This window comes from Gobio gobio (genome assembly GCF_949357685.1).
Source record: "Gobio gobio genome assembly, chromosome: 21".
Lineage (NCBI taxonomy): Eukaryota > Metazoa > Chordata > Actinopteri > Cypriniformes > Gobionidae > Gobio > Gobio gobio.
This window is the reverse complement of record NC_137117.1, coordinates 11,457,598-11,480,783: the sequence shown is the minus strand read 5'-3', so window position 1 is coordinate 11,480,783 and position 23,186 is coordinate 11,457,598. Positions and strand designations below refer to the sequence as shown.

At 35.7% G+C, this 23,186-nt stretch overlaps 2 protein-coding genes across 2 annotated transcripts in view; one reads left to right on the top strand and one right to left on the bottom strand.

The window, feature by feature from the left end:
• The window catches only part of dlgap4a (discs, large homolog-associated protein 4a), a gene marked incomplete at its 5' end in the record, with an annotated part of 40,700 nt that extends 29,448 nt beyond the window's left edge, over nucleotides 1–11,252 (top strand). Inside the window, 3 exons of the mRNA XM_079803321.1 lie at nucleotides 1,746–1,874; nucleotides 4,403–4,618; nucleotides 5,974–11,252. Of these exons, the coding sequence (XP_079659447.1) occupies nucleotides 1,746–1,874; nucleotides 4,403–4,618; nucleotides 5,974–6,198 (570 nt within the window). The 3' untranslated portion in view covers nucleotides 6,199–11,252. The remainder of the gene's footprint in view (nucleotides 1–1,745; nucleotides 1,875–4,402; nucleotides 4,619–5,973) is intronic.
• A 2,731-nt stretch (nucleotides 11,253–13,983) lies between these two features.
• myl9a (myosin, light chain 9a, regulatory) lies at nucleotides 13,984–22,934 on the bottom strand. Its single transcript, XM_079801829.1, has 5 exons — nucleotides 22,801–22,934; nucleotides 21,999–22,205; nucleotides 18,597–18,758; nucleotides 16,723–16,894; nucleotides 13,984–14,396 (listed from the first exon to the last, which is right to left on the bottom strand). The coding sequence occupies exons 2-5, from the start codon at nucleotides 22,183–22,185 to the stop codon at nucleotides 14,393–14,395; spliced, it is 525 nt and encodes a 174-aa protein (XP_079657955.1). The 5' UTR covers nucleotides 22,186–22,205; nucleotides 22,801–22,934; the 3' UTR covers nucleotides 13,984–14,392.
• Nucleotides 22,935–23,186: the final 252 nt, after the last annotated feature.

Genomic DNA, 23,186 nt, shown 5'->3' with positions numbered 1-23,186 from the left:
TTGATGATACCGCAATACCGGTATATATCGCTTACACAACGTTGAGAACGCAGCGCAGCGCAAACACTGTTTGAGAGGGGTCCAGTTTCACTGTAGTGTACTACAGCACTGTAGTGAGGACACCACTGAGATCACATTACAGCCTATGGCTGAATCCGAAATCGCCCCCTATACCCTCAAATAGGGCTTTATTTGAGGGCACATCCATTTGTAGTGGTGCCCGAAACCATAGTGGACGTTATTGAGTGCACTCATTCAATCTCGCGTTGCACCGCAATAACGAGTGTACAGATGAACACACAACGGTTGTCTGACTTCACGCACTCGTTTTCATTCTCTCCTTCAAGTGAACTATATTAGTGGATATAGTAGTGAATAGTGAATGAGGGTTTCGGAGGCGATTTCGAATTCAGCCTATGATAACAGCGGTGCGCGCATGAGAGCGGTTTCTGCGCGGTGTTGAGATTAACGCTCACCACATGGATCATAGATCAGATACAGTACAGAGCGAGCACGCTTAAGTATATGACATTTCATATCCTCTAGTGCTCTAAACATGAACCAGCAGCGAGTATGCACACTTATTTCATCACGTCTTCTTCAGACACTGACACTACAGCCGTACGTCTGATCACGGCCGCGATGACACGATGGATTATTCTGATACACAGAAGACGATGATGTGAATTAATAGACTGACAATTCAAAGAAGAATGGGCAAAAGTAACTGCTTTATTCTTTCTGTGTTAAACTGTCGTGTGTCGTTTGTTCAGAGACTGTAGTGCTCTTAAATGTATTGAAAATATTCTTAGAACTTTTAAATGTTCTTCCGCGTTTCTCTCTCGTTTTGGCAGTTTGAGGTTATATAGGGTTAGATTTTTAAAATGCTTAAGGTGCCCTCAACTCTGTCTGTGGTCATATTTTAATATTCATGTGTCTGTAATGAGTGTGTAGTCTGTGTTTTATTGGTTGTTGTCTCCCCATGGGACTTTGCAAACCTGTATTAACTATAGTGTGGAATTTTTCTACAATATTCACTCATCATGACAGTAAAATAGGGCATTCTAGCCAATCTACTGCAGTATTTCCTCTCTCAATCAGTAGAAAATGTGGTGAACACCCGGTCATGCCTTGGGGAAATATACCGCGAAACCGGTATAATTTAGAAAAATACAGTGGTATAAGTTTTTGGTCATACCGCCCAGCACTACGTTACGTGACATTGTTGTCTGTTTTACTGACGTCTTTCTGCGTTTGAAACACTGATTGATCGATTGCATGAGACATGATACAGATTTCTGTAAGCTGTACTGTATCTTTCAACTGATGTTTATTCACGTTTATTTCATGCTATAACTAGTTGTAAAATGGAAGAGATGATCAGTTCACATGCTTCTTAAACCGAGGTGCTACTACAGCGATCTGTCAAGCCACATTACAGAGCAACAAAAGGGTATTTATTGTTTGACTTTGATAATAAAATGGACAGAATTTGAAATCTGAGACTTTTTTTCATATCAAAGGTAACAAAATATTGGAAGGTGCGCTACAGTGTTCTGTTCATTCATCAACTGAAAACAGCAAGATCTATTCTTGGGATTTAAGAATCGATATCAGTTCATAAAAATGGGAATTAATTAAAATGGAGATATGGATATTCTTTAACCCAGCTCTGATTGATACCAGGCTTCTGAAGAGCTTGTGTGTGTGTGTGTGTGTGTGTGTGTGTGTGTTGTGTGTGTGTGTGTGTGTGTGTGTGTGTGTGTGTGTGTGTTCCTGTAGTGTTGGGAGAGGTCCGCAGTGTCGTCGGCAGCGCTCAGCTCTTAATGTCTCAGAAGTTCCAGCAGTTCCGGGGCCTTTGTGAGCAGAACCTGGTGAGTATCCTGATGGCCAGTTCACTTTAGCCCCCTTCACACGGAGCGCTGATCCCAGATAATTGCTAGAGTGCCGTCTGTGTGAGCGCAAACACATCCCGGGATCGATCCTAAACTTAAGATGCTGTGGAGACATTACATGTCACATCCTGATGCCACGTGTCGTTTCGAGACGCACGCACCGATTCCGGAAAATCAGTGGCCGTGTGAATATACCAAAATCAAACGATCCCGGGACAAATCCCAGGACGCATTATCAGTGTATTTTCCAGAATCTCTGTGTGAAAGGGGCTTTATAGGGTCAATCCTGAGTATATGTCCAGGTCATGTTTCACCCTAAAATTAAAGAGGGGAAAAGAAATGATTAAAATAAAAATAAAAAGATATCTTTTTTTTTTATCACAATTTACTCTCATTTACTGTAATTCCACCTTGTTTTTTTCTCTTAATTAATAATTTTTTAAATAGTGATTCTGATTATTGTAATACAATTATTTTATTTAAATAAGCTCAAATTTGTATAATAATACTTAATGAGGAAGTATACATAATTATTGTGAACATTTCAAAATGCAAATCTTGATGGTCCTACAAAAATATAAAATAATAAGTAACATACTATATACATGTATGCATGTGTGTGTGTGTGTGTGTGTGTGTGTGTGTGTGTGTGTGTGTACTATAAGTAATATATAATTTGTTTTACATATTTAACTATTATCATTATTTCACCTCCTATTTATTCATTTAATTATACATTTATAAATGTGTTGAATTTACTTTATTGATTATATAACTACATTTATATAATTAATAAAGTTAATAAATATATTGTAATATATATTTAAATTGAGACTTTTATGAAAATTGTGTATATATTAATATTTATTAGGGTGTTAGTAATGTTGTTCTTTGCAAAACAGTGTATTGAATTGAGTGTGCAAACATTTTCATTTGGAAACTTCTATTTAAAAAGAGGAAGAAAAATATTGAACAAGTGAAAGTGAAATGAACTTTATCTTATTAGATGATAAATATATGTGGACAACGTTTTCCTTTTGGGGACATTTGCAGTGAAATAAAATATAATAACTCGCAATTTATCACCGTTTATGTGACTGCAAAATGTCGCAAAATGTTAAAAATCACAATAATATCATATTGTGGCTTTTTCTGCTGACGTAACTGAGGCCACAGAAATACCATCCAATATAATATCTTGCATGATTTTATTACTTCCTATCTGCTAAAATCAAGTCCCGCCATTCTTATTTCCTGCTTGATATTTTCCTTCACTTGGAAACACTGTAGGAGTGCTAGGGCTGGGCGGTATATCGAGTTTGTACAATATATCAATACATTTTTTTAGAAACAGAATATAATATATGGAATGAGGCAATTCCATTTATCGATATACAGTAGATTGATATGACGAATCTGGAAAATAGCAGAGGATGCAGAATGAGCGGATGCAGGGAAAGTGCATGATACAATTGGTCCTAAACAGGACGCATGCTTTATATTAAGGGCTTCAAAATAACTGGTCAGATATAGTCAACATGTATAGTTTAAAGCAGCTTGCCCTGTCAGATGCTCTGAGGCTACTTGTGCTGACAGAAAGATTATACTTGCGTTGTTTTATGCGTTATGTGGTGCTTTCCTCAGTGCATGACTTGCATTTCACAGGTATATTCTCCATCTGTAAATGTTAGAAAGTCATGCAAATATGTCCATTTTGCTGTCAGGAGAGGACGAGCTTTCTGCAAGTGAATAGAAACGCAATAATTCTAACTAAAGTATACATATTTCTAAAATATTTGTTGTTGGACAATAAATGTGGATTTTATGAAAGTGACCATTATAATTGGGTAATCAAATATAGGCTAATATGCTTTTGTTTTTATTTTCATTTTTAGTTTAGTGAATAAAAAACAATATTATTAATACATGCCAACATTACATTCACTGTATTTGTTTATAGCCTTCAACATAGTTTTAAGGACATCATTGGGTAGGATGTGAAATTAAATTATTATTAAAATAAATACAGATTATTTTTTTATCCAAATTGAAAAAGTAGAAAATACGGTGATATATACCGTGTATCGACGTGTATTAAACCAAAAAATACAGGGATTTTTTTGGCCATATCGCCCAGCCATAAGAAGTGCTGCTCATCAACCCAGAGCTGGTCATGTGACTCTCTCAGATATGATGCTGTAGAAGCGCCCTCTGCTGGCACTCTCACCTCCTTTCATTTCATTCATCTGACATGGATTGAAGATTTCATAAGGTCATATAAGGCTGTAGTGTATGTACAGTTACACAATAGCGCTCTAAATCACCATCGTGCTGGTTTCTCTTGTATTGTTGTGGCAAACAGGAACATTGTTACAAATATTGGTCATTTTGACACCAAATTCGATTAAATGATTATTCGTTCTCTTCCAGTTTGTATATATTTTTTCCCCTCTTGGTTGTAAGTATTTAAAAGTGTACTTAAGCTATACATTTTGTGTCTGTTTCAGGATGCAGACGCGCAGCCGCGGCCCACCGCGCAGGATCTGGCCGGATTCTGGGATCTACTCCAGCTGTCCATCGAGGACATCAGCATGAAGTTCGACGAGCTCCACCTCCTCAGGTCCAACGACTGGAAGATGTCTGAGACCCAGGACAAAAAGGTCCAACTCATGTACCTTTCCAACATCCTAATGCTTCCTTTTGCTTGTGTAACCAATGTGAAGGTAGAATGAAGTTCTGGTTTCTGGATATACTTCAGTGTTTAGATCTAGAACCGTTCCCTTATGGGAGCTGCTCATCCACGGTCATGTGATGAACATGTAGTGCGTCAGATGCTAAATAGTAATTGGTTTTATTATTTTATACATACTATAATTAATATAATGCACATCATTCCTTTTATCCATAGTTTTTTTTATATATATGTATTTATTTTGTAAATTATTTAAAATGTAATGTTTATTTTATTAATGTATTTTATATTTATTTAATTATTTTAAGTAAATATAATTTGTATTTTGATGTTATAAGCTAGCATTTTTTTTAATAGTTCAAATTAATGTTAAGGATATATATTTTAAATGTATATTCTATTTTATATATAAATGAGTAAATATTTAGTATATATGTAAATGCATTTTGTTTTATTTTTTAAAATAAATGAAATATTTAATATTATTAGTTAGCATAGTGTATTTTAATACATTAAAATTAATATTATTGAATAAATTCATTTAATATTTGTTTTATTCTTTTTTATAAATTTAATTAGTTTAATAGTTAAAAAAGGATTAAATATGAATTGCAAAACTGATACCCACCCACTATATTTATGCACATAATATTTATTTATTAAATATATATATATATATATATTTTTTTTTTTTTTTTCTGATGTAACTAATGCTACTGGATATTTAATATTAATGATTAATTATGAGTTTATTATATTTATCATTTAATAAAAGATGTAAACAAAAAAAAGAATATTAATCATTCATTTATTATTAATATTTTTTTCTGATGGAACTTAAGCTGCTGGATATTTCATATTAATGATTAATTATGAGTTAATTATATTGATAATTTATAATTTAATAAAAAAATTAAGAAAAAGAATATTAAGCACTGAAAATGAATATAAACATTTAATTATAGTTGTATATTTATAAAATAATTTATAAAATAAATAACTTCATGAATATATAACTATAAATAAATGTTTATATGTAATATATTTTTTTTTACAAATATATTTATCATTGAATATGAAAAAAATATATACATATATAATTTGTTTTATTTATTTGTAAGTAATTTTATAAATATACAACTATAAATGTTAAATATGTAATACTTTAATTGTACAAAAATATGAATCATTGAAAATGAATATAGTATTTATTTTATAAATATACAACTATAAATAAATGTTAAATATGTAATAAATATTTTAATCGTAAAAGATGAATATTAATAATTGAATATGAATATATTTATTTTACAAAAATACAACTATAAATAAATGTTAATATTTAGCATCATAATCATATTTTAATTGTCAAATGATCGTCCTCAGGAGGAGAAGAAGTCCGCTCCAGCCCACACACCAAAGAAGACTGTAAAGGTAAAACCCAGCGGCGGGAAGGAAAAGAGTGGCGACTCTGTGGCCGACAAGCAGCGCCAGGAGGCCAGAAAGCGTCTGATGGCGGCCAAGCGAGCCGTCTCTGAGCGGCAGAACTCTGCCACGGAGAGCGCCGAAAGCATCGAGATCTACGTTCCCGAGGCTCAGACACGACTCTAATAAACCACAACATGATACACTCCTCCCAATCCAAGAGACGCTCCCCTGCGCTCACGGACCGGCTCACTCGTACAGAGCGCACCGCGGTCGGACCTAAAGGTGAACGGCCGAAAACAACGAGCAAAAAAATACAATTAAAAGAGCGACAAATTGAATTTGAACGCTAGCACGCGTCACCGCTGCCACAGAAGAACCTCCTGTTGACGTTTGTTTCTATGGTTTCCCCTTGTTATAATTATAAATGTTATAAAAGTTAACGATCTCATGGAATATATCAAGACTTTGTCTGTAAATTGTGCTAATATCTCTGATGAAAAGTCGTTCAGATCTCAGACCCTTTACACGCGTCACACGTCACATGACCCACGGACAGCATGCACTCAGGATCCTGCACGTGTGCACTTGTCTTTCATCAGCGCAGTCTTCCTGTTCTCACAAACACCTTTGTTTTTCCGGCAGTCGGGAGCACGGACACGTGACTTTATCACTCGAAGCGTTTGAATGGCGTGGCGTATGTGAATGTTCAATGAGTTCTGCGATTTTAGATGGTACAACGGATACTTGAAATCTGATGCGGATCACCGTAGGAAGTCGTAGAATAGCACAGGAAGCTGATTTTTAGTCCTTTTTGTCACTCTTCACTCCAGTAAAATGTAATGCAGAAAAGCATTTCCGCTTGATTTATTTCCCACGTCCATTTTTATTGAATAGGGTTGAAATATGATGACCACTCGACTTTTTGTTTTTACGATGAATGTTTTAAATCTTCAACATGTCCAGATTTTTACTTTGGACCAACTGCTTGTTTTCTAATTTTATTATTATTATTATTATTATTATTATTATTATTAATGTTATTCTGATTTTGTGTTTTCTGTTGTCCGTTCATTCCATGTGTTCTCCAGCACGGTTTCCTGATGCTACGGTTCAAGCGATGGCCGTGCGACCGTGTCTGTGTGACCAATTAGAGCCCGTCATTTGTGATCAAATGTTTTTTTTTTAATTATTATTTTCTCTGACAGATATTAAAAACTTCCGTTACCCAAAACTCAGCTGATTTTTAGTTTGGAGACGTTGTTTCAGTGTCAGATTTCCACACATTGAGAGCTAAAATTTTTCAGTATGTTCTGCACACTTCAACTTTCAGATCTTGGGGAATCAGTTCCTGTTTGTTCATGTGCCAATTCCATATCCTAATATTCACTGGCCGGCCAACAATGTGGCTGTTTGGATTTAAATGGGCAAATGCTAAGAGTCAATGATTGGATTACTAATCAAGTGATTATTATGTTTGGCAACAGTTCTTCTAACCCTAATTGATGGGGTGTGTAGCTTCACATTTGGACCATAGACGGTAAAAAACACATACTAGTGTCCGTGACGACACCCATAGGATTCTGAAGAGCAGTTTTGAAGCGTAAAGTAGGGTCGAGCTGGCCGTCGCCACTCCCGGATAATAGAAAATGGGTAAAGAGGCGGGACGTGGGCGGAGCTGAGGTGACGTGATGACTAACAGACAGCAGACAAACGACAATCCACCTGTCACTCAAAGTGGCCACGCCCTTAATTATGCAGAACTTTAAGGCTTTATATAATGTAAACAAATGAGTTATAAATAAATTCACCCTCCTCACAGTCGTCATGAAGGGCAAAATTAGCCGTATAGACCAAAACCACAATTTGTCCCAGACTGTAAACATGTGTTCTTCTGCTGTAAAGTTGGGCATTTTAACATGGAGCTCAATGAGATTCTGCTCCCTTCTGGAGTCTGTCTCTAGTGGCCAGTCGATGAATTGCAGTTTAAGTCACTTCCGTATTGGCTTCAAGAGAAACTAGGGGAGGTTGCCGCTTGAGGAAGACGCATCATGGCCGTATTCCAGGATGACAATGTCAAGATTGATCAGCTCAGACTGTGGAAGAATGGTTGTGAGGGAGCATGAAGTAAGGTCTTCACTCTCTCTGTCCAAAACGCGTACAATCTGGGACAAACACAGTAAGGTGGATATATAACACACCCCATCAGTTATATTCACTACTGCCACCTGTTGGCTCAGTTGTGTAACTTCTATGTTGAGATCACGAAAAAAAAACTTCTATGTCGAGATCAGGAGAAAATTAATAGTGGTAACAAGAAAAGAAGAAGAATAATAATAATCCATGGCCTCTTAAGGCCTTCCATAATTAGGGTTAGAAGAATTGTTGGCAAACATAATAATAATCACTGCTATGATGATCCAATCATTGACTCTCAAGCATTTGCCTATTTAAATCCAGACAGCCGCTTTTTTTTTTTCACGCTTTTATTTTTATTTGGAGAGTGTATGAGGCCATTAGTTCACAGCAAACCGTTTTCTGAAAATTGTGTTTAAAGTGAGAGTGAGTCTGTTTATGCGCGAGATTTGAAGGCACTTTTATTAAAGGGATAGTTCACCCAAAAATGAAAATTAGCCCATGATTTACTCACCCTCAAGTCATCCGAGGTGTATATGACATTCTTCTATTGGACACGAAAGAAGGTATTTTGAATATTGGTAATCATACAGTTGACGATAGCATTGACTTCCATTGTATTTTTTTTCCTACTATGGAAGTCAAGGGCTGTTTAATTACCAACATTCTTCAAAATATCTTGTGTTCAACAGAAGAAAGAAACTCACACTGGTTTGGAACAACTTGAGGGTGAGTACATGATGACAATTTTCATTTTTGGGTGAACGGTCCCTTTAAGAGCATCAGATCTGAAGGATTGTTCTAAAGATTCTCTGTGTGTTTCATGGTTTGTGTGGTGTGTGAAGGTCAAACTTGCTTTAGTTTGAACTCAACATGTAGATGAACGCGAGTCATGTTCATAAACTCTTTTATTTGTTCACATGATGATGATGATGATGAATGAGGCATGAACACACATGATTCGGTTTTCTTTAGGTCTGGATTTTAGCAGCCCTTCCCGTCTTCTCGAAACAAATTAACTGATTAAAAGTGATAGTAAAAACACTTACAAAATGTTTCTATTTCAAATAAATGCTGTTCTATTCAAGTTTCTATTAATCAAAGAACCCTTAAAAAGTAGAAATATATCTCAGTTTTAAGCAACAACAACAAAAAAGTCAACATATTGATAGTATGAATGTTTCTGAAGTCATGTGACACTCCTGTGAGTAATGATGCTGGAATCATCACAGGAATAAATTACATTTCACATAGAAAACAACATTTTTAATAATAATAATAATTCAATATTACCGTTTTTCCTGTATTGTTTGATAAAATAAATGCAGCCTTGGTGAGCAAAAGAGACGGAACGAGGGTGAATAAAAGATGAAGTGTTATGGGAATGTTTACATGCACTGATATTCCTCAATAAATGCAGTTTTAGATTCTGAAAGTACTGTTTACATTAACGTCGCAGTCCGCTTCAAGCATTCTTTGCATCTGTTCTGAACTAGTTATTTCAGCAGACATGCGCAAATAAAATAAAGGCGAACACGTACACCGATCAGGCATAACATTATGACCGGGTGAAGTGAATATCACTTGTTTCTTCATCACGGCACCTGTTAGTGGGTGGGATATATTAGGCAGCAAGTGAACATTTTGTCCTCAGAGTTGATGTGTTAGAAGCAGGAAAAATGGGCAAGCGTAAGGATTTGAGCGAGTTTGACAAGGGCCAAATTGTGATGGCTAGACGACTGGGTCAGAACATCTCCAAAACTGCAGCTCTTGTGGGGTGTTCCTGGTCTGCAGTGGTCAGAGTCTATCAAAAGTGCTCCAGTGAAGGAACAATGGAGAACCGGCCACAGGGTCATGGGCGGCCAAGGCTCATTGATGCACGTGGGGAGCGAAGGCTGGACCGTGTGGACCGATCAAACAGACGAGCTACTGGAGCTCAATCTGCTCAAGGAGTTCATGCTGGTTCTGATAGAAAGGTGTCAGAATACACAGAACATCTCAGTTTGTTGTGTATGTGGCTCAGACCCTATGTGTGTGTGCGTGGCTTACCTGGGGAACACATGGCACCAGGTGCACTTTGGGAAGAAGGCAAGCTGGTGGAGGCAGTGATGCTTTGGGCAATGTTCTGCTGGGAAACCTTGGGTCCTGCCATCCATGTGGATGTTACTTTGACATGTACCACCTACCTAAGCATTGTTGCAGACCATGTACACCCTCTCATGGAAACGGTATTCCCTGGTGGCTGTGGCTCTTTCAGCAGATAATGCGCCGCCACAGAGCAAGAATGGTTCAGGAATGGTTTGAGGAGCACAACAACGAGTTTGAGGTGTTGACTTGGCCTCCAAATTCCCCAGATTTCAATCCAATCGACCATCTTTAGGATGTGCTGAACAAACAAGTCCGATCCATGGGGGCCCCACCTCGCAACTTACAGGACTTAAAGGATCTGCTGCTAACATCTTGGTGCCAGATACCACAACACACCTTCAGGGGTCTAGTGGAGTCCATGCCTCGACGGGTCAGGGCTGTTTTGGCAGCAAAAGGGGGACCAACACAATATTATTATGTTATGCCTGATTGGTGTATGAAAATATGTCTCTGAAGTATTTTTTTTAAAGAAAGACGTAAATAAACAAGTTTGCACTCGAGTATGTTGGTGTACATAGCTAACATTTCCCCGTTTAACAGACTGAATAAGATCTAGGCTATACAAGATTGAAATTTCATGTGGGTCGATCGAGAGTTTTCAATCCGACTGAGCTGTATATCCGATTATTAACGGATTTGTAGCAAACCAAAGGTAGGCTATGTGCAACTTTTATGGAATAGCCTATAATAATAATTAGCATAACGCTAAATGATTGCAAAATTTTTATTTAAAATTCAATTCTTGGCCTATTTTTTTGGCTGTCCAAAAAAAATATCCAAATAAATATCCCAGTCAAACTGCAGGCACGGAATGCATTTGAGGAATAAATAAATATAGAATCAAATCATCGTCAGAGCAGATATTTAAAGGGACGGCTCACTAAAAAAATATTAATTGTCATTTACTCACCCTCGTGTCATTCCTTCGAAACTCAAGATCTTTTTAAAGGGTTAGTTCACCCAAAAATGAAAATTCTGTCATTAATGACTTACCCTCATGTCGTTGGACACCCGTCAGACCTCCGTTCATCTTCGGAACACAAATGAAGATATTTTAGTTGAAATCTGATGGCTCTGAAAGGCCTCCATTGGCACAATGCACGGTTCACTCTCAAGACCCTTAAAAGGTACTAAAGACGTCGTTACAAAGTCCATCTCACTACAGTGGTTCTACAATAAACCCTAAATAACGACTTATATAGAGATGACGATTTCAAAACACGGCCTCATGAAGCTTCGAAGCGTTATGAATCAGTGAGTTCGGATCACTTGTCAAACCGCCAAACTGCTGAAATTTGGCGATTCAAACTGCTGATTCGACTCACTGATTCATAACGCTTCGAAGCTTCATGAGGCCGTGTTTTGAAATCGTTATCTCTATATAAGTCGTTATTTAGGGTTTTTTTGCGCACAAAAACTATTCTCGCCGATTCATAAAGTTATTGTAGAACCACTGTAGTGAGATGGACTTTGTAACGACGTCTTTAGTGCCTTTTAAGGGTCTTGAGAGTGAACCGTGCATTGTGCCAATGGAGGCCTTTCAGAGCCATCAGATTTCAACTAAAATATCTTCATTTGTGTTCTGAAGATGAACGGAGGTCTGACGGGTGCCGAACGACATGAGGGTAAGTAATTAATGGCAGAATTTCTTAATGACAAAACATTTTTGGGTGAACTAACCCTTTAATGAAATCTCAGAGCTTTCTGTCCCTCAAAAAGTTAATAGATCATAAAACTGATTCATATGAATCGAGCGGTTAAATCCACATTTTCTGAAGAGACTCGATCGCTTTGTATGACCGACAATTCATATGAGTTAGTTTTACGTTCTCTTTATGAACTTTTTGCATCAGCTGTCAATAGAGGGATAGAAATCTCTCAGATTTCGTCAAAAATATCTTCACTTGTGTTCTGAAGATGAACGAACGTCTTGCGGGTTTGGAAGGAACGACATGAGGGTGAGGAATGACACGATTTGACATTTTTTTGGGGTGAACTAATCTAGTAAACGTGTATTTTATTTATACCTTTAACCTCGAACTGTTTACCAGAGCACACAAACGAATTACTGATCACTGTTATTGATTAGAACGAGTCCGAGTTTCACTGGAGAACTAAGCGTTTATATCTGTGTTCGACAGATTTAAACATGATGATATGTTAAGAGGAGTTGAACCATTCACATTCAGATTGTGTGTTTATTATCTGACCACAGTTCTTTTTTTTAACATGTCAGGCTCGGATTCATCAAACGCTTACACAATTGACTCGAGCAATAAAGTAGCTTTGTTACTGTTATTATCTTGTGTTACTGTTTGTCATAAAGTCGTGTGAACGCTGACTTCACATTTTCAGCCTGTTTGTTCTTGTTCATTATGTTTGACGTCTCGACGTTCTCAAATGTCCTGCTTTTCCAACAGATACTGATATTCAGCACAAATTTCTGAACTCTGCATGTCAGCAATATCAGAGTCTTCAAGCCTTTGTGTTCCTGTGGAAGGATTGGTTTATTTGCTTTCGATTGAATATCAATGAACTCAAACCCATCGGATCTTAATAGGGCTAAACTGGACTGGACACACTAATGGACTTTCGATGCATCTGTATATAATGAACACGTGAAATCTGATCTTGGATCAGTAAATTCAATATGCATACAGACCCAAATCTCATCCTTACATCTCCAGAGTCCAGAGAAAGAGAGATTTACTATAGATATCTATCATTGATGGTTATGTTTCAGAACTGACATGTTTTAAAGTAATATAGATATACAATGTTACACTCTGTAGATTGTAGGATTGCTGTGGGCATATTTCTTTTACAATCAAAATAAAGTTTTTATTTAACAAGTACAGCAGAACAGCGGATGGAGTGTTTGTTCTTCGAACCTTCATTGTTTTCAAAAGTTATATGATGAATATGTTACGCCAACAGATGTTTTTCCATTACTTTAACTCATCAGTTGCAACTTTACAAGATTAAACTATAGGCAAGATTTAAAAAAAAAAATGAGTTGAAGTGACACATTCAATTTGATTTATATTTATAACTAAGGCAGCAACTGAACTTTTTTAGTTAAGTTAACTTGTTTTAAGCTAAACTGGGTGATTTTTGTGTTTTACAGCGAGTCCATTTATGAAATCTTGGCTCCTGTTTCTCTGGTTTTGTTGTTAAATGTGATCTGAATTGTTTGTTTTAAAAGCTGGAAAACCTGTTTATCTTTTGTGTGATGTTGCAGAACTTCTAAACAGTGAGGAAAGTGGAAAATAATCTTTGTATTTCTATTTAAAATGGTGTGTGTGTGGACTGGTAATCCCTACGTTATGGGGACAAAATGTCCCCACAAAGATGGCAATATCCAAAATCCTTGTCCTTGTGGGGACATTTTTAGGTCCCCAGGAGGAAAACATCTTATAAATCAGACTAAGTAATGTTTTTTGAAAATGTAAAAATGCAGAATGTCTCCTGTGATGGGTAGGTTTAGGGGCAGGGGCAGGGGCAGTTTAGGGGGATAGAATATATGGTATGTACAGTATAAAAACCATTACGCCTATGGAAAGTCCCCATAAAACATGAAAACCCAACGCGTGTGTGTGTGTGTGTGTGTGTGTGTGTGTGTGTGTGTGTGTGTGTGTGTGTGTGTGGCCACCAACTGGCAGCAGGAAGTGTGTCACTTTCAAAAATGCTTTAATTCACTGTCTAGCTTTAAAAACATACTAAACAATGTTTTATTCAAAATGTAAAAATGCAGAATGTCTCCTGTGATGGGTAGGTTTAGGGGCAGGGGCAGTTTAGGGGGATAGAAATTACAGTATAATATGGTATAAAAACCATTACGCCTATGGAAAGTCCCCATAAAACATGAAAACCCAATGTGTGTGTGTGTGAGAGAGAGAGAGAGAGAGAGAGAGAGAGAGAGAGAGAGAGAGGAACAAATAATGTTTAATTCAGTTTCTTATAGAACATTCTGAAATGTACAAACTTTATTCTCAATAGATAAATTCAGCAAAATGATATTGTGGAGAATGATATCTTCTTGATAACTTCATTTTTGTCTTCTGCCGATTCCGTTTGATAACTTACAAAGGCGATTTCATCTGGAGAGACAAAGAGAGAAATGTTTTTATGCTGTGAAGTGTGTGTGCCAAACTTGCCGCCACCATGTGAAATATATGATAGTGGTTTCTAGTGCATTGCAATGTGGTTTCTTATACAGTGCTGCCTGATGACCTCAAAACCTGGAAGACTAATGCCGCTTCACACAGAACGCTGGACTCAGGTCAGTAGAGCGAAAGAAAGTCTAGAGACACGTTTTTATATGTTTACGGTGCTTCATGCGTGTCAGACTTTGAAACAGACGAGAGCGCAATGCTTAAAGGATTAGTTCACTTCAAAATGAAAATTTTCTGATATTTTACTCACCCACATCTCATCCAAGATGTTCATGTCTTTCTTTCTTCAGTCAAAAAGAAATGAAGTTTTTCGAGGATAACATTTCAGGATTTTTCTCCACATAATGGACTTCAATGGCAACCAAAATGTTGAAGGTCCAACTCCATGCAGTTTCAAAGGAAGGGCTTCAGAGGCTCTTTGCGATCCCAGACGAATAGAGTCTTATCTAGCCAAACCATCGGTCATTTTCATGAAAAAATAAACAATTATATATTTTTTCTTTTTTCTTTTATTTTTTGCCATTGAAGTCCATTATGTGGAGATAAATCCTGGAATGTTTTCCTCAAAAAACGTAATTTCTTTTCGACTGAGAGAAAGAAAGACATGAACATCTTGGATGAGATGGGGGATTTCATTTTGAAGTGAACTAATCCTTTAAAGATATGGCAAGCCAAACGGGTCAGAATTACACTATAGATGAATCGCGTTTACATCCAAAACGATGCATTTGATGTAGGGGTTGCACAGAATGTTTATACTTCCGCTGACTGCGCGTGCTCCTCTCCAAACGGACGAGGCGTTTATACTTGACGTGCTCGCCGTTATACTATTCTTTGAAATGGCAGTGAGCGACTCGAGTGATTGTTCTATAAACCATCAGGAAACAGCGGTGAGAAGTAGAAGAATGTACACTCAAAAAAATTACTCTTTGAATGAACATAAAAAAATCATGGAAAGTATTTCCACATGATTAACTTGCTTTATTTCAGCATTATGCAATTCTGTTATTCCAATTTAATGTACTTACGTTGGGTCAACTTAATTTATTAAGGTTGATTCAACTTATTTACTATGGTTAGCCACAGCTTAATGTAATAGTGTCAGCCCAACTAATTTGCAATGTTTTGGACCAACTCATTTATTTAAGTTATCCTAACAAAAGTGCTTAATGCTGAAAGAAAGCCATTTAATCACATTGAAATCCTTTCCATTCCATTCATTCAAAGAATAGCTTTTGAGTGCATTTAGTAAACCTTTTACAAGATTTTATTGGCTAGCCAGAATATGGTTTTGTTACATCCATGGCATGCCCAGATTAGATTTTTATTATTAAAACAACTTTAATAGTTATTAGGTCCTCAGCCCAAGCACATGCTCTACACTTCACCACAATGGTAACCTCCAAAAACACTAACATAACATTATTATTAAAAAAATTGGGAAAATAAAACCGGTCCTACTGTTCTCACCCAATCAATGATGGCCTGAGTCAGACCGGACCAATTTTACATTGATCATTAACTCTTTCCCCGCCAAACACGGAATTTTCCAGGGGGCACTGTTACGCATCTTCTGAATGAGTACAGAATCTCCTGATCAAAACACAGGCGAAGAAGATGCAAAAAAACAAGAGATCAAAGGCAAGCATGCATATGTAAAATAATGCGATCATCAACATTAAGCATGATCTAAATCAAAACTATCTAATGTTACTGAATGAAATGTCGACCCAGGACGAGCTCTAGGACTGTGCAAGCATTAGGGGTGTTGATGGACTTCGCTAACTGGCAACTTTTTTTTTAAACGCTGGCGGGGAAAGAGTTAAATATACGCCATTTTTGTGAATTTTTTACATGAGGACAGGACAGGGGATTTGAAGGCGCAAAAAACCGTCTGCTGTAAAAATAACTTGACAATACTTGGACGTTTTGTTCTACGAAGTAAACTGCACACACTCACACCTCAAGCGTTCTTATGTAGTTACTTAAAAAAAAAAAAAAAACAGCTTCAAAACTCAGGTGTGTGTGTGTGTGTGTACGTGGTCAAGTTATGACCACAGACCTTATTTTACTCATATATTGAAAACCCCATTATTAAAACCCAAAGGAAAATCTGGAGGGAATTTTTCTTCCAGGTTCTGACGTCCTCTCAAGTCCTAAGACTGAACTATTGGATCATCAGTATCATTAGATTGAAAGGCTCTGCACATGCATGATAAGATGCTGAATGAATCTGGCTGCTGCTTTTTACATGTCGTCCTTGTCTTTGGCGCCGTGTTTGAGGATGCGAGTGAACTCTACGTAGTTGAAGTTTCCTTTCTTGTCGATTGGCGCCTCACGGAAGAGCTCGTCCACTTCTTCATCTGTGAAACGGTCACCCATAGTGGTCAGCAGATCTCGGAGATGATCCTCGTGTATGAAACCTGTCAGAGACGGCAGATTATAGGCTTTCTGGCTACTTTTATGTCAAGATCACAACCATTTAAGAGCTCAATAAAAACACATTAAAAACATTGTTATTATCCTTCAGGGTCAGTTTATAAAACACAAAACTTCAATGTTTTTTTTAGTATAATATGTATATATAGTTTTTATTCATTATTTAATTTTGTGTGAAAAATGAAAATACAAAAAAAAAAATTGTATTTCATATTATTTTATATTTATTTTGTTTTTCATATTTAGTTATTTTAGTACATCAAGTTTATATATTTTATTTTATTTAAATTAAATTAAGATTTATTATTTATTTTATTTCAAGTAATTACTTTTTTGTTTTGTTTTAGTTAGTTAACTATATTAATCCTATTTAAGGTTAAGGAATCCCGTGTGTGTGTGTGTGTAAATATTTATATTTGAAAGCTTACAAACTCAAAATTCATCCTGTGAAAACCGTTTTGAAATCAGACATTGTGTTACCATGGAAACGGTACTCTAAATTCTTCTAGCGGGCTCCTCCCCCTAGTGGGCGGTGTCATGTTTCATATTACAACATTTATTTTAACTACTTTATAATTAAAATCTTTTCCAATCTTGACAAAACACATATCGTCGGAAAGGTCTGAGTCTCAAGGTTCCATATTTGGTGACCGCTTTGTGATGGAAGTGATATTTGGACAGAAATTTACAGGAAAATGCATCAAAAAAAACAATCAATGGAATTTGAATGACACCCGGTGGCTATTTGTGGTATAGCTCCTAAACAAAGTCTCATGGGAACTTACATTTTTGTGATATCAACTTCAAATTTGGAACACAACTTATGGTTAGACATATGGCTTTGATTTTATAGTAATTTTAGAGTAAAACATTTTTTGTAAATTATATATTTTATATGAAATAAAAAATATTTAGTACAGTGTTTTTCATTTACAGTAGATTTAAACTTCCATTACTTTTTCATACTTTCATATTTTGAATTGCTTTCACTTCAGCAATAATCTGCAGAGTGTCTTCTGGATTGTCCCTCTAATAAAGCATCATTTGGATCTCCAACCGTCTCTGAGCAGTTACATAACAAAAGGTAAAAATTGATTTTGGGCTGTTGGTAAACATATTTCTAAAGTGGAAACCATCCGGACATCAACGGATAGGTTGTTCATATTTATATGCACTTTACTATCATTACTTGCATTCAACAAAGCATTTATTAATGGTCTTTTGAGAACCTTATTGTAAAGTGTGCACTATTTCAACATTACTTTATAATCATGAATTGCCATTAACAAAGCATTTATTATTATTAACTGCTTTGAAATTAACCTACAAGTGTTAACACATCAGTTAATCTTGAAATAGTGTACACTTTATAATTAGGGTACCACTAATACATGATAAAGTACACAACAGCATTTTTACCTTGTGAGTTAGAAATGTTCATGTAATAGCAAATACATTTGATATAATATAACATAACCTTATACCTTTAACTATACTTTTTAATATAATTAATTATTCCATCATTTCCTTTCTAAGACGCTTGTATAATGTCATTTTAAACTGTAAAACTGTCAATCCTGCGACCTTTTAAGAGGGAATAATTATACCCCTAGATATGTTAAAATGTATTTAACTCGAGATGCAGTTTATTAACACTTGAACACATTTGTCTGCGCTGTAGCCTACCAGAAGCATCTTCATCGAAGCACGTGAAGGCGTTTCGTATGACGTCTTCAGGGTCGGTCCCGTTCAGACGTTCTCCAAACATGGTGAGGAACATGGTGAAGTTGATGGGACCTGGAGCTTCACTCATCATTCCCTCCAGGTACTCGTCAGACGGGTTCTTCCCTGGGTCAAACGATAACATCAGTAAACCCTCCGGTGCACACACACGTCAACAGTTTCATTTGTGTGTTGGTAAAACCATTTTAATGTGGTTGGTGACAAATGGTGCATGTTATTTGGCCTGCACTGCCAAAATATATTATTGGATGAATCTTATAAAACCTCATCTTACATAAGGTCATATTTCGGCCTAAAATCATGAGAAAAATGAGGCATTTTTAAAAAACTAATTATTTAGGGGGGGGGGGGGGGGGGGGTACTATTGAATTAATCTTACAAACCCTATCCGCAGTGTTGGGGGTAACGCATTACAAGTAACTTGAGTTACGTAATAATATCACTTTTTCCAAGTAACTAGTAAAGTAACGCATTACTTTTCAAATTTACAACAAAATATCTGAGTTACTTTTTCAAAAAAGTAACGCAAGTTACTTTTTCCACATTAATTTGACTGACAGCTCTCCTGTCCCCATGTTGAGAAAATAAGTGAAGAGGCGTTGTGTGTAAACATGATGGTTATTGTAGTTCTAGACTAAATGTGAGCATTTATTTATCTCACTTGCACAATAAAGATTCTGTACTCCTCAAAATAAATAAAATCAGTCAAATTCAAAATCAGAGCAGCCTACTATGCAAACCTCCAATAATTAAATGTTAAATAAAACAACTATTTTTATGCATAATCTACCTTTATATTTCATTTACCAATGTCTTGCTGCTGACCTTTGATGATGAAAATTACTAGATTTTTGGATTTTATTGGTAAAACTTTTTTCTCCTGCATCCTATTCTACCATTATCCAGAATGGCAGCAGAGCTGCACCCTTTACTGTTCATGCATGAATTAGCATTTTTACCTCAGCCTGGGGCTTATTATTTCAATTTTGGTATGAAGAGGTCTTTACCGTTGCACAAAAATATAACTTTATTGTTATAAAAAAAAAACAAAAAAAAAAACAAGCCCAGCCCAGTCCAGCCCAGCCCAGGTTTTAGAAAAAGTAACGCAAAAATAACGTAACGCATTACTTTTCTTAAAAAGTAACTCAATTAGTTACTTTTTAAGGGAGTAACGCAATATTGTAATGCATTACTTTTCAAAGTAACTTTCCCCAACACTGCCTATCCGTACCTACTAAGGTCATATTTCAGCCCAAAATCCAAGGAAAAAATTGATTATCAAGCTCTTTAGGCACATTGTAAAAAAAAAAAAACAGAAAAAAAAGTGATTTTAACGGTAAAAGACTGTAAAAATTCTACGGTGAAAAACAGTTAAATTGGTTAACAGAAAGTTTCTATACACTGTAAAAAGTGAACATGGGTGTAAGTTGGATTACTAGAACTATTTGAGTCTATTTAATTGGTATTTCTGCTTTCCTAATTGTAATTGATTATTGTACACTCTTTCAACTTGAACCCATAGAAATTCAGAGTAATCTCACTTTCACCAAAAATTATAATTTCCCTTTAAGGACCCCCGTATCAGACGTTTTAATTCCTAAAATGAATTAATGTTAATAAATATTTCTAAAGTTATTAAGTTTAATTTAAATTTAATAATTTAAATTGAGAACTAAATTTTTTTAGGTGTTACCAATTGAAGTTATTGATACCAATTGATCCAACTGTAGGAAAAATTAATACATTTAAGTTGTAATGCAGTGAAGTTAAGTTAGACTAATGTAAATAATAGGATTGAATGAACTCAAATAATATAAGTGTGACTGACCTAGTGAAATGAAGTAGATCAAATGTAGTAATTTAAGTTGAGAACCTATTTTTTTAGGTGTTACCAATTGAAGTAATTTTAAGTTGATCCAACTGTTCGCTTTTTACAGTGTGTACGGTGAATAACTGTAATAGATCTAACCTTACATTTAAATTTACACTTTTTGTGTACAAGTCGTTGTGTAATTTACAGTGAGAAAAATTTAAATTGACATTTCCAGAATTTTTAGTATTTCAATAGGTTGGTAATTTAACATTATTTCAGTTAATGAAATGTTTTTATACTGTAAATTTAACTTAAATCTGTAAAAACCAAAAATGTGGCTACCGTATTTTGTACGGTAAATTTTTGGCAACCACAGCTTTTTTACAGTAAATTTTACGGGTTTTTTTGTATACACGTATACGTGTACATGTAATTATTACAATATAAACCTTTAAATTATAACGTTTTGAACTGTAAAATACAGTGAACTAAGTGCTGTCCCATAAAACCTAAAATGTTGGTACTATATTTTTACGGTAAAGTTCTGGCAACCACAGCGGATGTTTTTTTTACAGTGTGAGTAAAGAAAGTATTATGTTTTATTTAGCAAGCCTCTATAACAACCTATGGAAAAGACCATTTAAAGCCATATAAATATATATATATATATATATATATATATATATATATATATATATATATATATATATATATATATATATATATATATATATATATAATATATATATATATATATACGTTTTATATCTGTAAAAAAAATCCCTGTAAAATTGATGGTAAAAAAACGGCAGCTGTGGTTGCTAGAACTTTACCGTAAAAAAATACTATTAATACTATATAATACTATAAATATTTTAGTTTTTACTGATTTAAGTTCATTTACAGTAAATAACCGTATTTCATTCACTGAAATGTTAAATTACCGATATATTGAAATACTAATATCTGTTATGTACCATTGATATATACTGACAACCACCAATCACAGTGGCGACGAGTCACATGATGAATCAAAGCTCAAATAAAATTTAAAATGCAATAAACATTAATTTAACAACATTAAATGTAACATAAAAACCTAATGTACACAACTGATTAGAAAAAACTAAGGAAAACTTAGAAGAAAACGTTATTTCAACGAAAATATTTAGTTGTTTTTCACTGTTTCACTATGTTTTTCACTGTAAATGACACAAACTGTAAATTTAACAATATTTTACTGTAAAATTACATTAAATGTAAGGTTAGATCTATTACAATTATTCACCGTATATAGTACGGAAACGTTCTGTTAACTGTTTTTAACCATGGCATTTTTAGTCTTTTACCGTTAAAATCACGACCATTTTGACTTGACATTAATACCTGCCAAATGCAGGTGGATTTCAGTGGTGGCCCATTATATATATTATATAAATCATTTATCCTAATAAAAAGAGGGAAAAGATGTACCTCAAAACACACTGAAGTTTTATGTCATGTTATATAAAGCCATATATATCAATATATACCTAGAGAGGCCAACATGTCGTGTAGATCCTCCTTATCGATGAAGCCGTCTCTGTTCTGATCAATCATATTGAAGGCCTCCTTGAACTCCTGGATCTGTGATTGGTCGAACATGGCGAAGACGTTGGAAGTGGCCCTCTGCGGGCGCTTCTTAGTGGTCTTTCCTTTGGCACGCTTGGCCGCAGACATTTTGGCCGCGGGGCTTGGTTCTGCAGAAGGAAGAGATAAGAGATTAAATTCATTAGTGTCGCCTTATCGCAGTCTGGAGGAAAATGCACAATACAGTAGCAATGCCCTCGATGATGATCTCTTTCAGTGTGTACGAAAAAAACACAACATGCCTCCAGTCTTATATCAGAAGAGTTAGAGGGACGTTTGATGCTGTCGACATGAAACTGACATGAGTTTTCAAGCCGTTTCAGCAGCATCCTGCGGTGTGACATGCTATAATTCATATAAAACTAGTTTTTAATTTTTTTTGTACTGCATGAAAACAATTCATCACAACGCAAGGCCAATTAAATCAAGCCAGTGACACACTTTACAAAAGCTGAGATATACACTTTCACTTATGCATGTACATTTGAACCCACAATCTTGATGTTGAATTATAAAACATTTATTGTTACATGTACTTGTAAACCAATTTCAGATCATACATATTTCAAATGTATAAAATCTGTTTTGAAACTATAATACATGTTCTCTGCTTGTACTTATCAGAGGTTCAGACTGAAACTGTATTATATCTATTAACCACTAACAAAACATGCAACGATTCAAAGTTCTTAGAGTTAAGTGTACCTTGTTTTTCTGTTGAGAAAGGTGGAGAAGCGCTGTGTGCGTTGGGTCTGTTCCTCTTCGGGCGGTAGGGAAGTTTGTTTGGTTTTTCAGGCTTTTCTCCACACCTCCCTGTTCCTGAGCGGCCAATAAGGTCAGCCTCTTGTCTGGAGCCTTTAGCCATACAAGGCAAAGGAATCCGAGAGCCGCAGACCTCGCATATCCTGAGAAACAGCAGAGCGTTTTCACAATGGCCCGGCTCTGGCCAGACGGAGGCCTTATTTAGCAAATAAGTGACTAAGTGTGCAGCACAAAAGAAACATTTCCTTTGGCAGTCAGTACAGATGAAGGCCAGCGCAGGGCGGCTTTCGAAAGTCATTTCAGGCCCTGCTGAGGGATTTACATTTGAG